The sequence below is a fragment of the Miniopterus schreibersii genome (genome assembly GCF_964146895.1).
Source record: "Miniopterus schreibersii genome assembly, chromosome: 3".
In the NCBI taxonomy this organism is placed as follows: Eukaryota; Metazoa; Chordata; class Mammalia; order Chiroptera; family Miniopteridae; genus Miniopterus; species Miniopterus schreibersii.
Genome location: NC_138103.1, coordinates 44,631,213 through 44,647,734, shown reverse-complemented (window position 1 = coordinate 44,647,734; position 16,522 = coordinate 44,631,213). Strand labels below are relative to the sequence as shown.

Below are 16,522 nucleotides of genomic sequence, written 5' to 3'. Positions count from 1 at the left end.
ATGAACAGCTCTTAAGTTTTTGTTGGTAGGGTCAGGAGGGAGTGATAGACAGAAATCAGTTAAATTCAGAGAGTAGCTATGGTCTAGGGAAAGCATACAAGAAAGTTTGTTTTTTTCTTAGATGGTAGAGAGAGACCATAAAGGAGTGACAATACTATTAGGCTAGGGGGACATATTAATGTCCAGACAATTAACCTTGCTTTCATCTTCGGTGGAAGTCATCCACTTGAAAGGTCAATAGCCTTTAGTTTAAGATCTAATGAATACGGATCTAAGTCCTAAGATCTAAGGATCTAGGATCTAAGTTACTAAGTTACCAAGAATGGAGATTCATAGTTACCAAAGCATTCTGAGATGACTGGCCAGGCCAAGTGTCCAAAAGGTAAGAGCAAAAAGGAGTAAATGATTCTTCCTCCAACTCCTGACTTCCCAGGGTTTAGGGTGTTCCTTTTCTACCATGTGGATTGTTGCTTCCCTATCATAGCCACATGAACTATATGCCCAGTCTCTGTGGGAAATCACTTCACTCTTCTTACCCATCTTTATTATGTCTAACACCATTTGCTTGGATTCCTCTCTCAGTGGCTATCTCCTTGTATAGTCTGTACCATCCCTGAACTTATCCCACTCCTGAGGTGTGGGCTTTGTTAGGTCCACTTTATAGTTGTCACCTCATACTCATGATTACCATCCTCTGCCCTCTAGTTCAAATATATCTTGGTAAGGCATCTAAAATCCTTGTTACTTCCTGCTCATAAGATTCAATCAGCATGTTATTATGAATAACCAAAATGAACTGATGCAGTGTTTTGTGGGATGCCAAGACAATCAACATCTTTGTAGATTATATCAAGGAGAACTGATTATACCACTGAGGAAATATTGTGAAGGTATACTGTTGACTCCATTAGGTAAAAGCCAACAGTTTCTTGGGTTTTTATAAATAAGTATTAAGAAGATGGCATTAGCCAAGTCAATAGCTATATAACAAGTGCCAGGTGCTGTGTTGTTCATTTTTTCCAGTAAAAATACTGCAGCCACAATTGAAATTACCTCCTGATTAAGTTTATAATGGTCCACAGTCAACTCCAAGATCTATATGACTTCCATACTGGCCAACCTGATGAGTTAAATGGAAATATGATAGATATCACCAGGCCTGCATCTTTCAAGTCTTTTATGGTGGCATTAATTGCTTTTGGTTTACTATATTGGAAGGAAGTGAAAGTTCCAGGAGCTTCCATTTAGCTCTTTGTACTATAATGGCCCTCACCTCATGGGTAAGAAAGCCAACATGGGGGTACTGTCAGTTCTAGAACCGAGAAAATAACCATACAGTGGGTAGGTGGATCAACTGAACTAACAAAACCAACTGTGAGCTGGACATGAGCGAATACTTCATTTATCTACTGACCAAGATAAACTTCAACTTTTGTTGGAGGGTCATAGTGGTGTTTTGTGTCCCTGGGAATTAGCATCAATTCAGATCCGGTGTAAACCTCAAAAAATATGTGCATTTCCTTGTCTCCAAAGCACTGTCACTATCTGGATCCTGTCATCCCCATTGAAATTAAGGGGCCAATCTCAATAATGGCATCCTCTATAGACATACATGGACTACAGAGGGGAACATCCACAGAAATGTTCAATGATGCCTTTCACTAACGTATTTCTCGTTCTTCAGTGTCTTCTAGGCCTTCGCATGAAACAGTTGGGCAATGGGTATGCAGTTTGCATATGGTAAGTTCAGCATAACATTTCCCTAAGCTTTTGGATTCCCTGTTCTACATTATATCAAAGAAGCTCTGGCATCTCAATCTCACAAACTCCAGGCCACCATTGAATTAAGTTCAAGTTTCCTTCAATCAACCAAGTAAGCTAGGGGCTACCAGTAAGGTTTCATGAAAATAATTATTAACTACAACAGGAGTTTAGCGTAATGAGGGATTCACTAGTGAGAAGAGAACCATAGAGAATATAGAAATAGCACCTATAAGGAACTCACCTTAAACTAATCATTGGGCTGGGAGATAAGAGTTCCCAAAGAAGAGCTCCCCCAGGTACTCCCAGGCTAAAAGCCAGTCCTTACTGGAAAGGGAACAGCCTGGTTCACTGAATAGCAGAGAAGCCACTGTGGTGTCACACCTGTAGAACTTGAAAGTCTGCCCTCTGGAACTTGCTTCAAAGTTTGTCTTTACAATTCCTGGAAAGCTCTTCATGGGTTAGTAGTGTAATAGTGGGGAACTGTATCCCACCCCATCTTTCTTTTGACATTGTTTCTGTAAATGCTGATTCTGACTAATGTGTAGCTTGTAGATAAACAGCATGTTTGTGTAGGAATCCTAGGAACTAATGTCAGAAGATACAGACTCTGACCTTCAGTCATCCCAGCACTAGGAGAATTGCTGACCTTGAACTGTAAAACCAGGATGACAAAAACCAGGATGACACACACACCAGATCATCACTTGACCAGTGGACAGTGCTGATCTGTACACAGAAAACTTTTCAAACCCCTCCCCTTGATCTCTTTGTCCTGCTTTTCCTCTCCTCCATATAAAAACCTCTGCCTGCATTGAGATGTTGAGATGGTTTTTGAGGAATGAGCCTGCCATCTTCTCAGGTTGCTAACACCTGAATAAAATCACTTTTCTTTGTCACTAGCACCTGTCTCACGAGTTTGGTTTTTGTGGTGACAGGCAGCCAAACTTGGCTTTCAGTTACAGTGTCTCACTTTAGGCACTACAAAACCTCTAGAGTTGGGGATGTGGGAATAAACTGCTGGCTCATTGGGGCTTGGCATAAGAGAAAGTCTGGGAGGCTGCAAGAGCTTGCCTACCAATACACCAAACCCAGGTAGAAACCCCCACCCCCACTTTTTTCCTGTGATGTCTCTTCAGCACCCTCTACTGACAAAGCTTCAGCCCTCACCGGCAAAGGGAAACTTACTTCAAAAGGCCCAGATGCATTTTCACAGCACAGTTAAAAAAGGGTGCATTTTGAGTTGAAAGGCCATAAACCAACAAGGGGCACAAGCACCACTTCTCAGGTCTCCCTCATAGATTTTGTAGTCAGATGTCTACACTTGCCTGGAGGGTGCTCTGGCAGGCTCCTTTCTCTCAGGTTTCACCAGGAAGTCACCAAAAGCAACGGAAGAAAAGATGAGTCAGAATTCAAAACCCATTTCTCTTGTTTTTCTACAGCGCCCGAGTTCCTGTCCAAGGCACGCCAGGACCGGGTCTTCAAGGACGGGAAACCTGAACAGCGAAGGGTAAGGGGGGAGAAACTTCAGGCCCTGTGGAACATGGGGGGCGGGTGCCTGAAGGCCTCTGAGGGGTCCGCACTCCAGCTGAGCTGCCTCGCGGGTGACAAAAGCCGCCTGAGGTCTGCCCGAGGTCTCCCCACAACCCCCGCGCAGGGAGGCAGGCGCGGGGCGGGCCTGGCGGGCGGCGCGCTGTGATTGGACGCCGGGGGGCCCGCCCCCTCATCCCGGCGCGTCGGGAAGGGGCGGGGCCGGCCGTCTGCTCCGCTCCGGGGCTGCGGGCGCCTATTGACCCAGCGGCCGCGCGCGGCCGCTGTCTCCTTCTGCTAGTGGCGGGCGGTTAGGAACGCCGAGTGGCGCTGGAGAACCAGCGCTTCCTTTCGCAGCTGCTGCCGCCATCTCCACGTTGGCCAGGCGGGAAGGAAGGAGGGGACTTGCGGCTGCAGCTGGAGCGGGCTTCTCTCCGGGGACAGTCCTCCCCTCGCTCTCCTTTTCCTCATCAGCGCGCCGCGGCCGCCGCCCGCTCCCAACGCCCTCCCAGCGCAGCCCGGGTCGGGGAGCGGAGAGGAAGGGGCGGCGGGGGGCGGGATAGGCAGGCGGGTGGACCGCGTTCGGAGGCAACTCCTGCCGGATTCTCGCGTCCCGGCGCTCTGGGTGCCTCCCGGCCCGACCGCGGCGGCGGCGGAGGCGGCAGCAGCAGGAAGGGGCTCAGTTAGGGAGGCGGGGGCGGCGCCGCGGGGGCGGGGGCGGGGGCGGGGGCGGGGGCGGGACCGGTCGTCCGGGCGCTAAGTTGTCCAACCCGGCTCCTCCCGACCCGAATCTTTCCCCCTCGGCTCCCGGGACCCAGCTCCTCGCCATCGGCCCCGGAGCCGCCGAACCCGCACCTTCTGGGTGAAGAGGACAGCCCTGCCCTCGTCGAGAAAACTTTTCCTGCGGACTCGGTCGGGCGGCGGTGGCAGGAAGTACGGGTAGCGACCGCTTCTCCGCCCGCCTCGCTCGCGCTGCTGGGTGCCGGTGCTGAGCTCGAGATCAAGTTTTCCGGGCCCTTGACGGACTGCAGGCGGGTCCCGCCCGGGGAGGGACGCCCGGCCCCGCGGAGGGCGGTGGGCTAGGGCGAAGGCCGAAGGCGCGGGAGACGAGGTTGGGAGCGCGGCTGGGACCCGCATCCACAACCTAAAGCGCGGGTAGCACAGGCTTGGAAGTGGGGAGCCTCCGGCGGCCGCTTCCAGGAGTCCACGGTCCGCCTCCTTTGGGTGAAGACAGTGTCTTGGCCCCGAGTCTACAGAGGGAAAATGAAGTTAAGCCGCCAGTTCACCGTGTTCGGCAGCGCGATCTTCTGTGTGGTGATATTCTCGCTCTACCTGATGCTGGACCGGGGTCACTTAGACTACCCCAAGGGCCAGCGCCGCGAGGGCTCCTTCCCCCAGGTAAGCACCGGGGTGCGGGCTTCCGAGGAGCCGCGTAGGCGGGAGAGGGGGGCGTAGTTACCCTCCGCTTCTCGCCCTCTCCCTCCCGCGGGCAGGGCGAGCCCGAACTGGAGGACCGGAGGCGGACGCGAGCCGCCCGCAGCCTCCGCCAGCCTGGTTCGCTGCGCTGGGATGTCGGGGAGGCTCCTCCCGGGCGCGCGGAGTTGATCAAGTGCGGGGCGGGACCGCGCTCGGGGGAAGCGGGGGGTTCCTGCGCTCGCCCCGGGCCTGCTAGGCTGGCCCCGGGCACCTGCGGGCCGTGGAGCCGGCGGGGCGCGGCGCCTTCTGGCCGCTTTTGGGTAGCCGCTCGGCCCACACAGGGTTAAGCTGCACAGCCCCCCCCCCCCCCCCCGCATCCAATCGCGGAAATGGATCCAACAGACCCCACCTGGGCGGTGTTTTCACCCCGCTCTTAGGAAATAAAAGTTTTTTTTCGCGGTGCTTCCCTCGTGGACGTGAATCCGTAGGGTTGATTGCGGTGTCGTCATTCTTCAGCGGTTCGGTCGGGTTGGCGTGGAGCAGCTGTGGGAGCCCGGTGGGGAAGCGCGTGTTATACTCCAGCCGGAAGCTGCGGGGCGCTCGGCCCCGTGCCCGGGGGTCCAGTTGTCAGACGGGTTGGGAAAGCGACGCGTCTTCAGTCTTCTGTTTAAAATTGCTAAGAATAAGCAAACGGAGACAGTCGGTTCTATTTCCAAGGATACCGCGCCGCGTGTGTTTTCGTTTTTAGTTATTTGCCAGTGACCGGTACACTTAGGAAATTTTAGTAAAACTGAGTATTGTGTGGTGTCCCCCCTAATGAATGAACCCGAGGAACTCAAAACCCTCACAAACTGACCTGACAAGTACTTGACTAAGGGATAGAGAAACGTAGACCATGAACAAGATGTTAGCGTGTGTGTGTGTGTGTGTGTGTGTGTGTGTGAGAGAGAGAGAGAGAGAGAGAGAGAGAGAGAGAGAGAGAGAGAGAGAGAGAAGAGAATATTTAAATGATCCAAGAGTATCCTTGTCATTTGTTCTTGTGATATGTTAGGGCAGAAGGCTTGAATTTATTTGAAATTGAACTACTACCTTTCCGTGAATTATTATAGAAGTGAAAAGAAGACTCCTGTGTGGATGCTGTAATGGGTTTAGAACACTCAAAATATTTTGCAGGTGTGAGGTATTGAAAATCTTGTTATAAACAGATGTATCAAAATTTTTAAAAGCTTCTGCTGCTCCTAAGTAGTCTGAGAAGGAAAATATAGTGAGATAAGCACCATGGGATATCTTTAAATCTTGAGTTTAGATTTTATCTAGTGCTTGTTGGTAAGATTGGATAAAAGTTTTAGAAAGGGTAAACCCAGTGAAGCAAGAGCAAAAGGAGGAATTCTAGGCCTTGTTTAATATGCTGTTTAATAGTTTTGGGGTTCACCTTACTGTGATTCCTCCTCTCCCCTGCCTCCAGTAGCCTTATTTTCAGAGTTTTCTTCATTACAGGAAAAATAAAAAACTGATGTATTTTACTTAAATTGTTATAAGGTCTTTTGGGCTTGGTTCGATGATCACTTGGAAATGATTTACTCAAACATATGGGGCTGTGGTTCTTTGGCAACCTTGACATTTTACTGTTTCTAAAGAGGTGAATGACTCATTCAGTTAGTTACTGGGACATCTTAGGCAAAGTTAATGCCAATATTTTAATATCCAGCCCTAGTCCTTGTCAAGAAGCTGAATTTCTGTGTAGAGTGCAAAGCATCTGATGGAAAGTGGCAGTGGCTGCTGGAAAAGAAGGCCCTGGGTGTTTTCTGTTTTGTGTGTAAGAGGAGAGGGTTTGGTAGGTAGAGCTTTTTGTATTTAAGAGTGTCTTTCTCAGGTTTTCAGTGCTGGATTTAGAAGGCACCCTTTGCTAATTTGGTTTTGGAGAGCTACTAAATCCCCAAGCAGGTGGACAGAATAAACCTGATGTAAGCCTAATTCAGGTGCCTGACGTTAGCCTATGTGTCTTCCACGATAAACTGATGCCCACAACCACCATCCAGTAGGCAAGGAAACTGAGGCACAGAGAGACAGCTTGCACAGAGTCACACAGCTACAAGCTGAGATTTGAACAGGCAGCCTCTGGAGTCTAGGCTGTCAGCTGCTAGCTGTACTGCCTCTTTGTAATCCTTTGCCTGCTGTTCGGCCCCAGCCTGCTGATGGGAAAGTGAGAGCATGTTGCTTCTTCGCTTACGATTTAAAAAAAAATAGAACTTTTATTTTAAAGCCCTAATGGGTATGCTCCTTTTTTTCTGAAACATTTAATGTTTGAAATTTGTACCTCCCCCAGAATGTCTTCTAGCGCTCTTCAGAGCTAAACATATAAATAAAAACCATTATGTAGCACAGCATCCAGCATTGGAGTTGATTTTTATTTTATTTTTTACCTCTTCTGTCATGTGAACATTAATACACCAAACATAGCAAAACTAAGTTGTAATGTATTATATTACTTTGTTGTGGTTGGGTACAGAATTCCTTAGTTTTATTAGTGCAAAGTAGGCAGTCACTGTATATCATTTTTGGTGCCCAGTGGAATGATTTATCTAGAAAGGGATTGAATTCCTCTGACTTGTCTACTTTAGTTTCTTTTGGTTAATATGGAACCTTCAGGAAGGTATATAGTCCATCTTGTCCACCACTTGGGGCAAAAGTGGGCCCAACTTGGGGTGCTTCAGTTTCTCCTGCCCTGGAGCAGCTGGCTGCCTCTAAGATATTCTTTGAAGGGCTTTCCCCTGTGCTTCTGGGAGGAATTCCTTTGAGGCCTGGAGGCAACAGGTGGCTTTGTCTGTTTTAACTTATGTGTATATTTCAGGGTTAATAAATCTCAGCTAGAAAAATTAATAAAAATTCCACTCTGAATGAAAGGCTGGCCAGGGCCTAATGCCCTGAAGATGGTACTTTGAGGTAATATAAGAATTTCAGCAGATTGAAAGGAGAAACATTTTTAAGGTCTTTCTGAAATGCTTTATCACTTCTTAGGAGCAGATTTCACAAGTTACTTAGTGTCAACGGTGTGTATAAAATAATGTCTTATGTTTAGATCTGAAAAATTAAATTAATGAGCCAGGTTTTTGTATAATGAATGATCATTCTTTAAATAACTAGTATAGCATACAACCATAGGGATTAATATTAACTCTTGGGACTGATGGAAAATATGAAAGTGAAGTTCAGACTTTATTTTTGTACCCAGATAATGTTTATAAAGTGAGAATGTCTTTACATAAGTATTCGATTGAAAGACACCAGAAAGTCTTTCAACAATTGACACGTTTATGCCTTTTGGTTTTTTAACCTTTATTGTGAAAATATAATACATATAAAAATATGCTTAAATGCTTTACATCTCTAATACTTTATAAAGATTCCAACATAGATGATGTTTAATAAAATTTGACCTTGATTCCCCAATTGTTTTATCTTGCTTTCAGAAATCTCTGAATCTTTAGTACACAGAAAAACATGATCTTCCCGGCTTCTCCACACTCCAGTGCACCCCAGCACTTGTAGCTGGGGTTTGTGCAGGAGTGTATATAGGAGCTTGTTTCATTTGTTGGGGTATAATGTTTGAGACCTGTGACTTTTGGGAAGGGGTGGAACTTTGACAGTGGTGGCAACCAGGCTTTTAGGAGGAATGCAAGAACTTGAAAGCCTCTGGAAAAGCTGGTCTCCTCGACTCACTCCTAAGTCCAGCAGTCCTACAGGACTCCTCCTGCCCAGCATGTTTCACTAAGACTCAAGCTTACTTCCTCTGTGACCACTGGGACAGACACTTGTGAGTGCATCTGGTCTGAAGGTTTAATTTTTTTATTTTTTAAATTGAATTGAATGTGTTGTTCCCAGATCAGCACTGCTGTCAGGGCCAAAACAAGTCTGTTTGTTTGGAGATGTTGCAACCCTGTTTATCTGCAGGGGATTTTCTGTTACTCATTTATTGGCATTAAGGAATATCTGGGTTGTGGGCAAAACATTGACTAAATTATCAGTTTTATTTGTTTTTTCCCCCTTTGAGTTAGCTATTGCTTTCTGTGGTAGCTGTTAAAAGCTTGGCCTTTTTTTTGACAGACTAGCATAAGTGTTGAGATTTTCCTAGAAGGAGTATTTCAGTAGCTGCTTCTGATTCCCTGCTTAATTATTAGCATTTTTTTAGTCCAACGGTCTGTTTTTCCTTGCTGTTCCCTTCCTTCCATAGAAATCTTTAAGAAAATGGGAGGATATTCAACAGCTGGGACTTGATCTCTGTTTGCTGGATCATCAAGTCATTGCATTTTGGCCCTGCCTATCTTGGTGGTCAGGTTCCTAGTAGCCTGGGCTTTTCCAGCACATGTAGAACTAAGGAGAGAAGGAGGAACTCTAAAAGAGTGAATTTTGCTTTTTTTCATAGAGGTCATTAGTAGGTTGATCAGGAGGGGAAGTAGGCCATTTTAGCTAAAAGAGGTTTTTCTTTCAGTTACAGATTTCAAGCCAAGCTGCTAATTTTAGGGTTGAAAGCATGCTTAGGATCAAACAAGTGTGAGGGTTGATTGTACTGAAAAGGAGTTCAGACCTAGTGTTTGAGTATTGCTAAATTTGCCTTATGATAAGAGGAAGTAAATCATTTGGTTTAAATGTACTCAGTCTCTTGAGGTCATAACATAGCTTTTCTGTGTAATGTTATATTTAATGTTATTTGTACTTCAATGCAGACAAGCATATAGTAGGTATCCAGTAAATATTTTGTGTTATTTAACTTTAACATACTGTTTTCTTAAAAAAAGGTTAGCCTTGAAGCACTTTAGCTTAAAAGTGTACAAACTCTACCATTTGCTGCCTTACAGCATCATCACTATTGACATTTTGCAGTGGGGGGCCTGCCCTATGCATTGTAGCAGCATCCTTGGTCTCTACTCAGAATATGACGGAAACACCTTTTCCTCTCCTTTCCCCCAGTTGTAGCAACCAAAAATGTCTCCAGACATTGCTAGATATCCTATGGGGGAAAATATCAACCCTTTTTTAAACCAGTTTGGCTGCAGTCTAGCCAAAGGCCTATTCTTTTTTTTTTTTTTTCCCCCAAAGGCCTATTCTTTATACCCACTGCTCTTTGTTAGCATTTTGCATTTTAGGAAGGAGTGATCAAAAGGTTTAATTCTAATACTCAAAAAGATATCTAGCATTTTTGGATGATTGAAATGTTTCGTTTGTCTTGATGCCTAAAATTCACTTACAGTTTTAGGATTCTAGATTGCAATATGTAAAGAAAATATGAGGGTAGATTGTGTTCATATGCAAGTTAAGGAAAAAATGAAAGCTTATTATAATGAAATTTAATTTTTAAAAAATTGGGTATACTTATTCTGAGAAAAGCATTATGGTGAGGGGATAGTAGATAGATCATCTTTTACTTTCTGCAAGCTGAATTAAAGGTTGGCAGTAGTCCACACTTCTTCCCTTTGCCTTTTAGCACAGTAAGGTAAGATCATTGATTAGTAACAAGGTAGTATGAAAGTCGTATGCAAAAGTAATTTGAGATGTATGAGATTTTCTTAGGCAAGCTATTGCCTTTCTTCAATGTATCATTGTTTTACTCCTGTTAATTCTGATGATTCTGGTTACTGCATTTTGTATCCTTTCTTGAGGTGAGAAAAAGCAGGGAAAGTGGAAAACAAAGTGCATGGAGACTTCCCTCCTGTTCATTTCATTTTGTTCTAAATAGCCTTTTTTTAAGAAAGGGGGTGAAGATAAGGGTAGGAAAAGAACGAAGTTCTTGGCAAATACCCTCCTTCCTTTCCTGTGGTCTCCAAGGCCTCTGGTCTTAAACTGCCTGAGTCACCTGCCAAATCTAGTCTGCCACCTGTTTTTGTAGGGCCACAAGATAAGAATGGTTTCTGTGTTTTTAAATAGTTAAGTATTTCATGATATAGCCACAACTCATTTTTCTACAAATTGTGCTATAAGGGCAGATGGTCCACAAAAACTAAACAAAATGTTTAAAAATGGCCCTTTACAGAAAAAAAGTTCTCCAATTATTGGTTTAAACTTTATTTCTCTCTTATTGACATTAGAAGGATATAGTGTGGTTAGACCTGTTGAAGCAGAGGTGGGTTAATTAAAAACCATAAAAGTTCTCATAAATTGACTGTTACATAAGCATTAGTCAAATTTAGTTTGTATTTTGAGAGTGTGGTTTAAAACTAGCATTATCTACATGTTTCATAGATTTCCAGATATCTTCAGAGAACTTTTATGCTGGAATACGGACGGGCTTAATATGTTTAAGTTGTTTTCCTTCTGTCACCTGAAGGTTTCTCACTACAGGACTGCTCTGGGACACAGGGTTCTAGAGCATGAACTATACAAGATTGATCGAGTCTCAAGATTGAAAACCGTAACTTTATAATATTTGGATTTGCTATAATTGACAGATAGGCTAAATTCTGAGCCTAATCTGACTGCTTGGGTTAGTTAGTAAGCTGCAGAGGGAAAGCTGGGGTCTAGGTGTCTTCCTCATGAACCGTAGATCTGAGCCAGAACTTGGCAGTCCTCTCTGGGGCCCTGAGGGCCATTCAGCATGGTGGCAGAGAACTACAAGAATGCCTGAAAGGGCCCTGGACTGCTGTCCTACCTACCAAAGAATAATTAATTTCTGCTAATTTTCATCCATCTTCATGCTTCTTAAAGATTATGTGTGATACAGGCCACCATCCCTCTCATGTCCTCAGAGATTTTGCTGTTATCCTTAAGTTGACGTAGAATTAATCTGAACAAAATGTGTGATTCTTCTCATTGAGTAGTAGTTGCAGTTTTTAAGTATATATTTTTCATTTTTAAACCTATGCATTTGTGCATTTTTCACATGTAAATGGGTTTCCCCACTGGCTTCCTTTGCCGGTAGGTGCCTTAAGAAGTCCAGAGAAATGAAATGCTTTTTCCAAGGACAGAGCAGGCCCCAAATATGATCCCATTCCACCAGTGAGCCTCATTGCTCTGAATCAGGAGTCTGGAGAGCCAGAGAATTTCCCAGTGATTTTTTTTTTTTTTTTTCTTTTAAACACATTTCCTCCAGCACAGCCTGTGTTTAGTTTTGTGATGGAAGCTCTTCTTCAGGGTGAGGCTGTACTTTGCAGCAATTCCCCTCTGTTCCTTCATACCAAAGGTGTGGAGAAATGTGGAATTTTTGGTCTTTGCCTTTGTGGTAGCATTTTTTTTTTTTTTAATCCTGCAGAGCATTAGAGTATGGAAGCCTGAGAGTATGAGTCATTCTCAGAATTATTTTCTACACAAATAGTCCTGAATTTGCATTTTTAGAACCTGGTAAAGTAGTCATTCTCTTTAACAGTCGCCAGGACCCCAGAAAAGTCATAATATGAAAAAAATCAGACACAGAATTTTAGAGTAGGGAGAGTTCTTCCAGGTCAGGTAATTTAGTCTTTGGTTTTTCATATAAGGACACTGAGACACATAAACTGAACTTCAGAAATTTACCCCAGGTCTCATAACCACTCATACTTGAGACACCATGATTGAGTGGCCCCTCTCTTTTACTATGCCTAGCATATATTTGAGAACTTATTCTGTGTTTGGCACTATGGAGATTATGATGGCCATACTAAATATATTACTTGCTTTGAAAAGGCTTCTTGATTAATTGAGGAGATACAACTGCCATTTATGAAACAAAAGAGACAGTTAAGTGTCATTTAATGGTTTACTAAAAGAATTAAAGAAGTTAAACCAGTGCCTGGTGTATAGTAAATGCTCAGTAAATGCCAGTTATTACCAATGAACAAAGATTTATGAACAGAGGTTTACCTATTATGCATCAGGCACTGTTGTAGGTATTGGTGATACAGGAGCTAAAAATAAAATAAGACTCTGTGATTTTCAGTCATGTATATATATATTGTTAATCCTCACCCAAGGATATTTTTCTATGATTTTTAGAGAGAGTGGAAGGGAGTGAGGGAGAGGGAGAAACATTGATGTGAGAGAGACACATTGATTGGATCAGTTGGTTGCCTCCTCCTGCACGTGCCCTGACCTGGGGTGGGGATCGAACCTGCAACCCAGGCATGTGCCTTTGACCAGGAATCAAACCCCCAACCCTTGGTGCACTGGCAGATGCTCTAACCACTGAGCAACACCAGCCAGGGATTAATTCATATTCTTGACATAAGAGCAAAGGCTTTAAAGGGAATTTAGAAACAAAACAAAGTTCTGGTAATGGCCCAGGTCAAGCTGACCAAAGCACATGGGAAAGAAGCTAGGCTTTTCTGATTGGGTAGGACTTTGAAGGGAGAGAGAACATTCTGCATGTGAATACAGCGCTTCTGAAGAAGACTCGGAGTCATGAAGGAAGGAGCCTGGCATCATGAGAAGAAGTGAGGAGATTGACTTAGAATCTTTGGTGCTTGTAAAGAGTAGTTGGGAAAACGGGGTAGGTAGTTTGGGATCAGATGGTGAATTGCCCCGAGAACCAGTCCAAGGAGTTATGAGTTAAATAGAAGTGAACCATTTGAAGTTACTGAGTATACCAGAAAGCTGCTTGAGAAAAGCAGGGCTGGAAAATTAATTTCATAGAAAATTTTAGACCTGGAAGAGAGCTAAGAGAATATTCAATCTAGATTATTCTGGTAGCAGTGTGTAGGAAGACTCAGAAGCAGGAAGGAGCTGAGAATCTGTTTGAGGTTATACAGACATAAGGCAGTACATCCCTATGACAGTACTGAGTTGGCTACAGTCGAGAGGAAGAGGAAAAATGTGGAGACATTCTGTAAAAAGAAGCATCAGGGCTTTCTAACAGATTTGAGAAAGGGTTGGTGTGAGTAAAAAATTTCTCCCACCTTTTTCCTTTGGAGTGTTTGGAGACTGCCTGTACTGCTTGCAGAAGGGGAAGCCAAGTTCAGCTTCATTTCTGATGAGGTGGATATTAATGGAAATAGCCAAGTGGTCTGGAGTGCCAGAGTGAGAGATTAGGCAAGGGAGATGCTGATCTGGTCGTCATCAGTATAGCTGAGAATGAATGAGCTCACTGGGGCTGTTTTGTGAGAAGAGAGCAGAGAGCCAAGTGCATTTCTTATAGCCAAAAGCTACGCTTCTTATATTAAGATTATTGTGTAGCAGATGTTAATAAAATTAAGCAGCTTGTATTCAAATTGTCAGAAGCCAGATCATTGATCAGCATACCTAAGAAAAGATAAGACTATCATAAGGAAGGATTTCAAAGAAGCATTTCAATAGGAAACTAAAAAAGACCCTTTTCATCTTTGGCTCAAAGTATGAAGCTAAATTATTAATTTTTTTAGGCTGTAAGAATAGAAAATAGATTATTGTGTGTGTGTGTGTGTGTGTGTGTGTGTGTGAGAGAGAGAGAGAGAGAGAGAGAGGATAGAGAATGGATATTTAGAGAAGGATAGTTATTTATTGAAGAAGGCAATATCCTAAATAGGGGCCTCAAAGTTTCAAGTTTGTCCTGAAGGTCACACACGTTTATGAGAACACCTTCCAGCTGCCTCTTGTTTTTGGTAAAGAGCCCCTCCTTTTTGATTGGTTGCTGATTCCCCCCCAAACTGAAGAAGTAAGAACTGTCTTTGTGCCAGGGCCCCCTCTTGCAAATTGTAGGGCCAAATGAGGACAAAACTAGAGATGCAGGATATTTCTTGTGACTTAGGGAGAAGACCTAACCAATAATTGCTTAAATGCAGAAAAAAAAGATTTGAGAACCCAAGAAATTCATATCCTTAACCCTTCTTTGAGGCTGATGATATGACATTTAGCAGTTTGCTATTATTATAATTTTATGTATTGTGTCTTACTATTGCATTTGTTGCTTCTGTGGTATTTACCAGGTCCCACCTTACCCTTGGAGATCAGTTGCTCCAGGTGGATTTTTATAAAGAAAGTCAGTAGGGAAGGACTGTAAAACTATAGAATCCTTGGTGCTTTTAAAGAATAGTTAGGAAATTCAGAATTTATAAGCATTCACATGGGGCTTGCCTAAATATCTGTCTCATGTCACTAAGAGGAAATGATTAGTATAAATAAGCCTGAAGTCAGGTTGATTATCTGCTTAATACAGCCCTGTTTTCAGAGGCTCCCCAAAACTATTTCTGTAAGAAGAATTATCTTGGATATGTCAATTGCATTTATTTAACAGCAGGTCCTAAAATACAATATATGCCGTTCATCCATGGGAGTTTAGGTAGTATAAATGGATAGTGCGTAGTAACTTTTGTATATAAAGACAGGCATATATCAAAAAATATAAGAAAGATTACCAACACAGACCAGCATTCATTGGCCACATGACATATGACAGCATGACTGGTTCCCTGGGAATTGTTGCAGTCTAAAAGTACATCCCATGAACCTTCATGAGTGGTCTTGGGTGGAATATACTGTTGGCATATTATCTCAGAAGAGAAATACAGTAAAAAATTACATTTTAGAAGAAAAATCAGTGTGGTTTAACACCCCCCCCCCTTTTTTTTTTTTTTTGTAAAAAGTGTAAAAAAAAATAATATTCCATAGAACAATTTTGGAAGTGTTGAATTAAAGAAAAGCATTCTATTAGTCAACACTTAATTTGCTTAGCACCACTTAATGCAGTTATTAAATGTATTTGAAAGTATTAGTGCTTCATTGTATGAAAATATTTTATAACCCAAACATTTTCCCCTATTTACAAGCTCTTCTTTTAATGATAGGTTTTAAAAAGATACCTGTTTGCAGAATCTTACTTTATATAGCAACTTGGTGCCTAAAATATTGCCTCAACAGGAGGTAGTTTCTATGCAGCTGCACTGGGGCTTGTGCAGGTGGGGGTCATATATTTCTAATCTAAATGTTCAGGTGGAAACTCAGGATGGAAATGGAGCTGTGTTCCCGAAGCAGAAGAAAGCTCTAGCAACTGGAATCATGACCATGTTTTTTGTTCTTTTTATAATTTATTTTTTAAAAATTTATCTTTATTGTTGAAAGTATCACAGATGTCCCCTCTTTTCCCCCATTGATCCCCTCCACCCCTCATCCACTCCACCCCCAGGCTTTCCCCATACTAATGTCTATGTCCATGGGTTGTGCTTATAAAAATATAAGTCCTTTGATTAATCTCTTCCTACCTACTCTCCCAGCCTCACCTTCCCTCTGAGATCCCTCAGTCTGTTCCATGCTTCTATGTCTCTGGATCTATTTTGTTCATCAGTTTATTTTGTTTATTACATTCCACATATAAGTGAGGTCATCTGGTACTTGTCTTTCTCTGACTGGCTTACTTCACTTAGCATAATATTCTCCAATTCCCTCCATGCTGTCCTAAAGGATAAGAGATCATTCTTTTTTACAGCTACATAGTATTCCGTGGTATAAATATGCCACAGCTTTTTTATCCACTCCTCTACTGATGGGCACTGTGCATAAGTTCTTGGTGATTGGTGTTTCAGGTTTCTTAGGATATATTTCTAGAGGTGGGATCAATGGAAGTTCAATTTTTAATTTTTTGAGGAAACTCCATACTGCTTTCCATAGTGACTGCACCAGTCTGCATTCCCACCAGCAGTGTACTAGGTTCCCTTTTCTCCATACCCCTCACCAGCACTTATAGTTCATTGATTTATTGATGGTAGCCATTCTGACAGGTGTGAAGTGATACCTCATTGTGGTTTTAATTTGCATCTCTCTGATGATTAGTGACTTTGAGCATTTTTTCATATGTCTCTTGGCCATCTGTATGTCTTCTTTGGAGAAGTGTCTATTTAGGTCCTTTGCCCATTTTTTAATTGGATTGTTTGTCTTCCTT

At 43.2% G+C, this 16,522-nt stretch overlaps 1 protein-coding gene across 2 annotated transcripts in view; it reads left to right on the top strand.

Annotated features, from left to right (window-relative positions):
• Nucleotides 1–4,522: 4,522 nt before the first annotated feature.
• Nucleotides 4,523–16,522, top strand: part of MAN2A1 (mannosidase alpha class 2A member 1) — a 162,040-nt gene continuing 150,040 nt past the window's right edge. For both annotated transcript variants that reach the window (XM_081132705.1, XM_081132704.1), the window contains exon 1: nt 4,523–4,689. In XM_081132705.1, the coding sequence (XP_080988831.1) occupies nt 4,555–4,689 (135 nt within the window). In that variant the 5' untranslated portion in view covers nt 4,523–4,554. The remainder of the gene's footprint in view (nt 4,690–16,522) is intronic.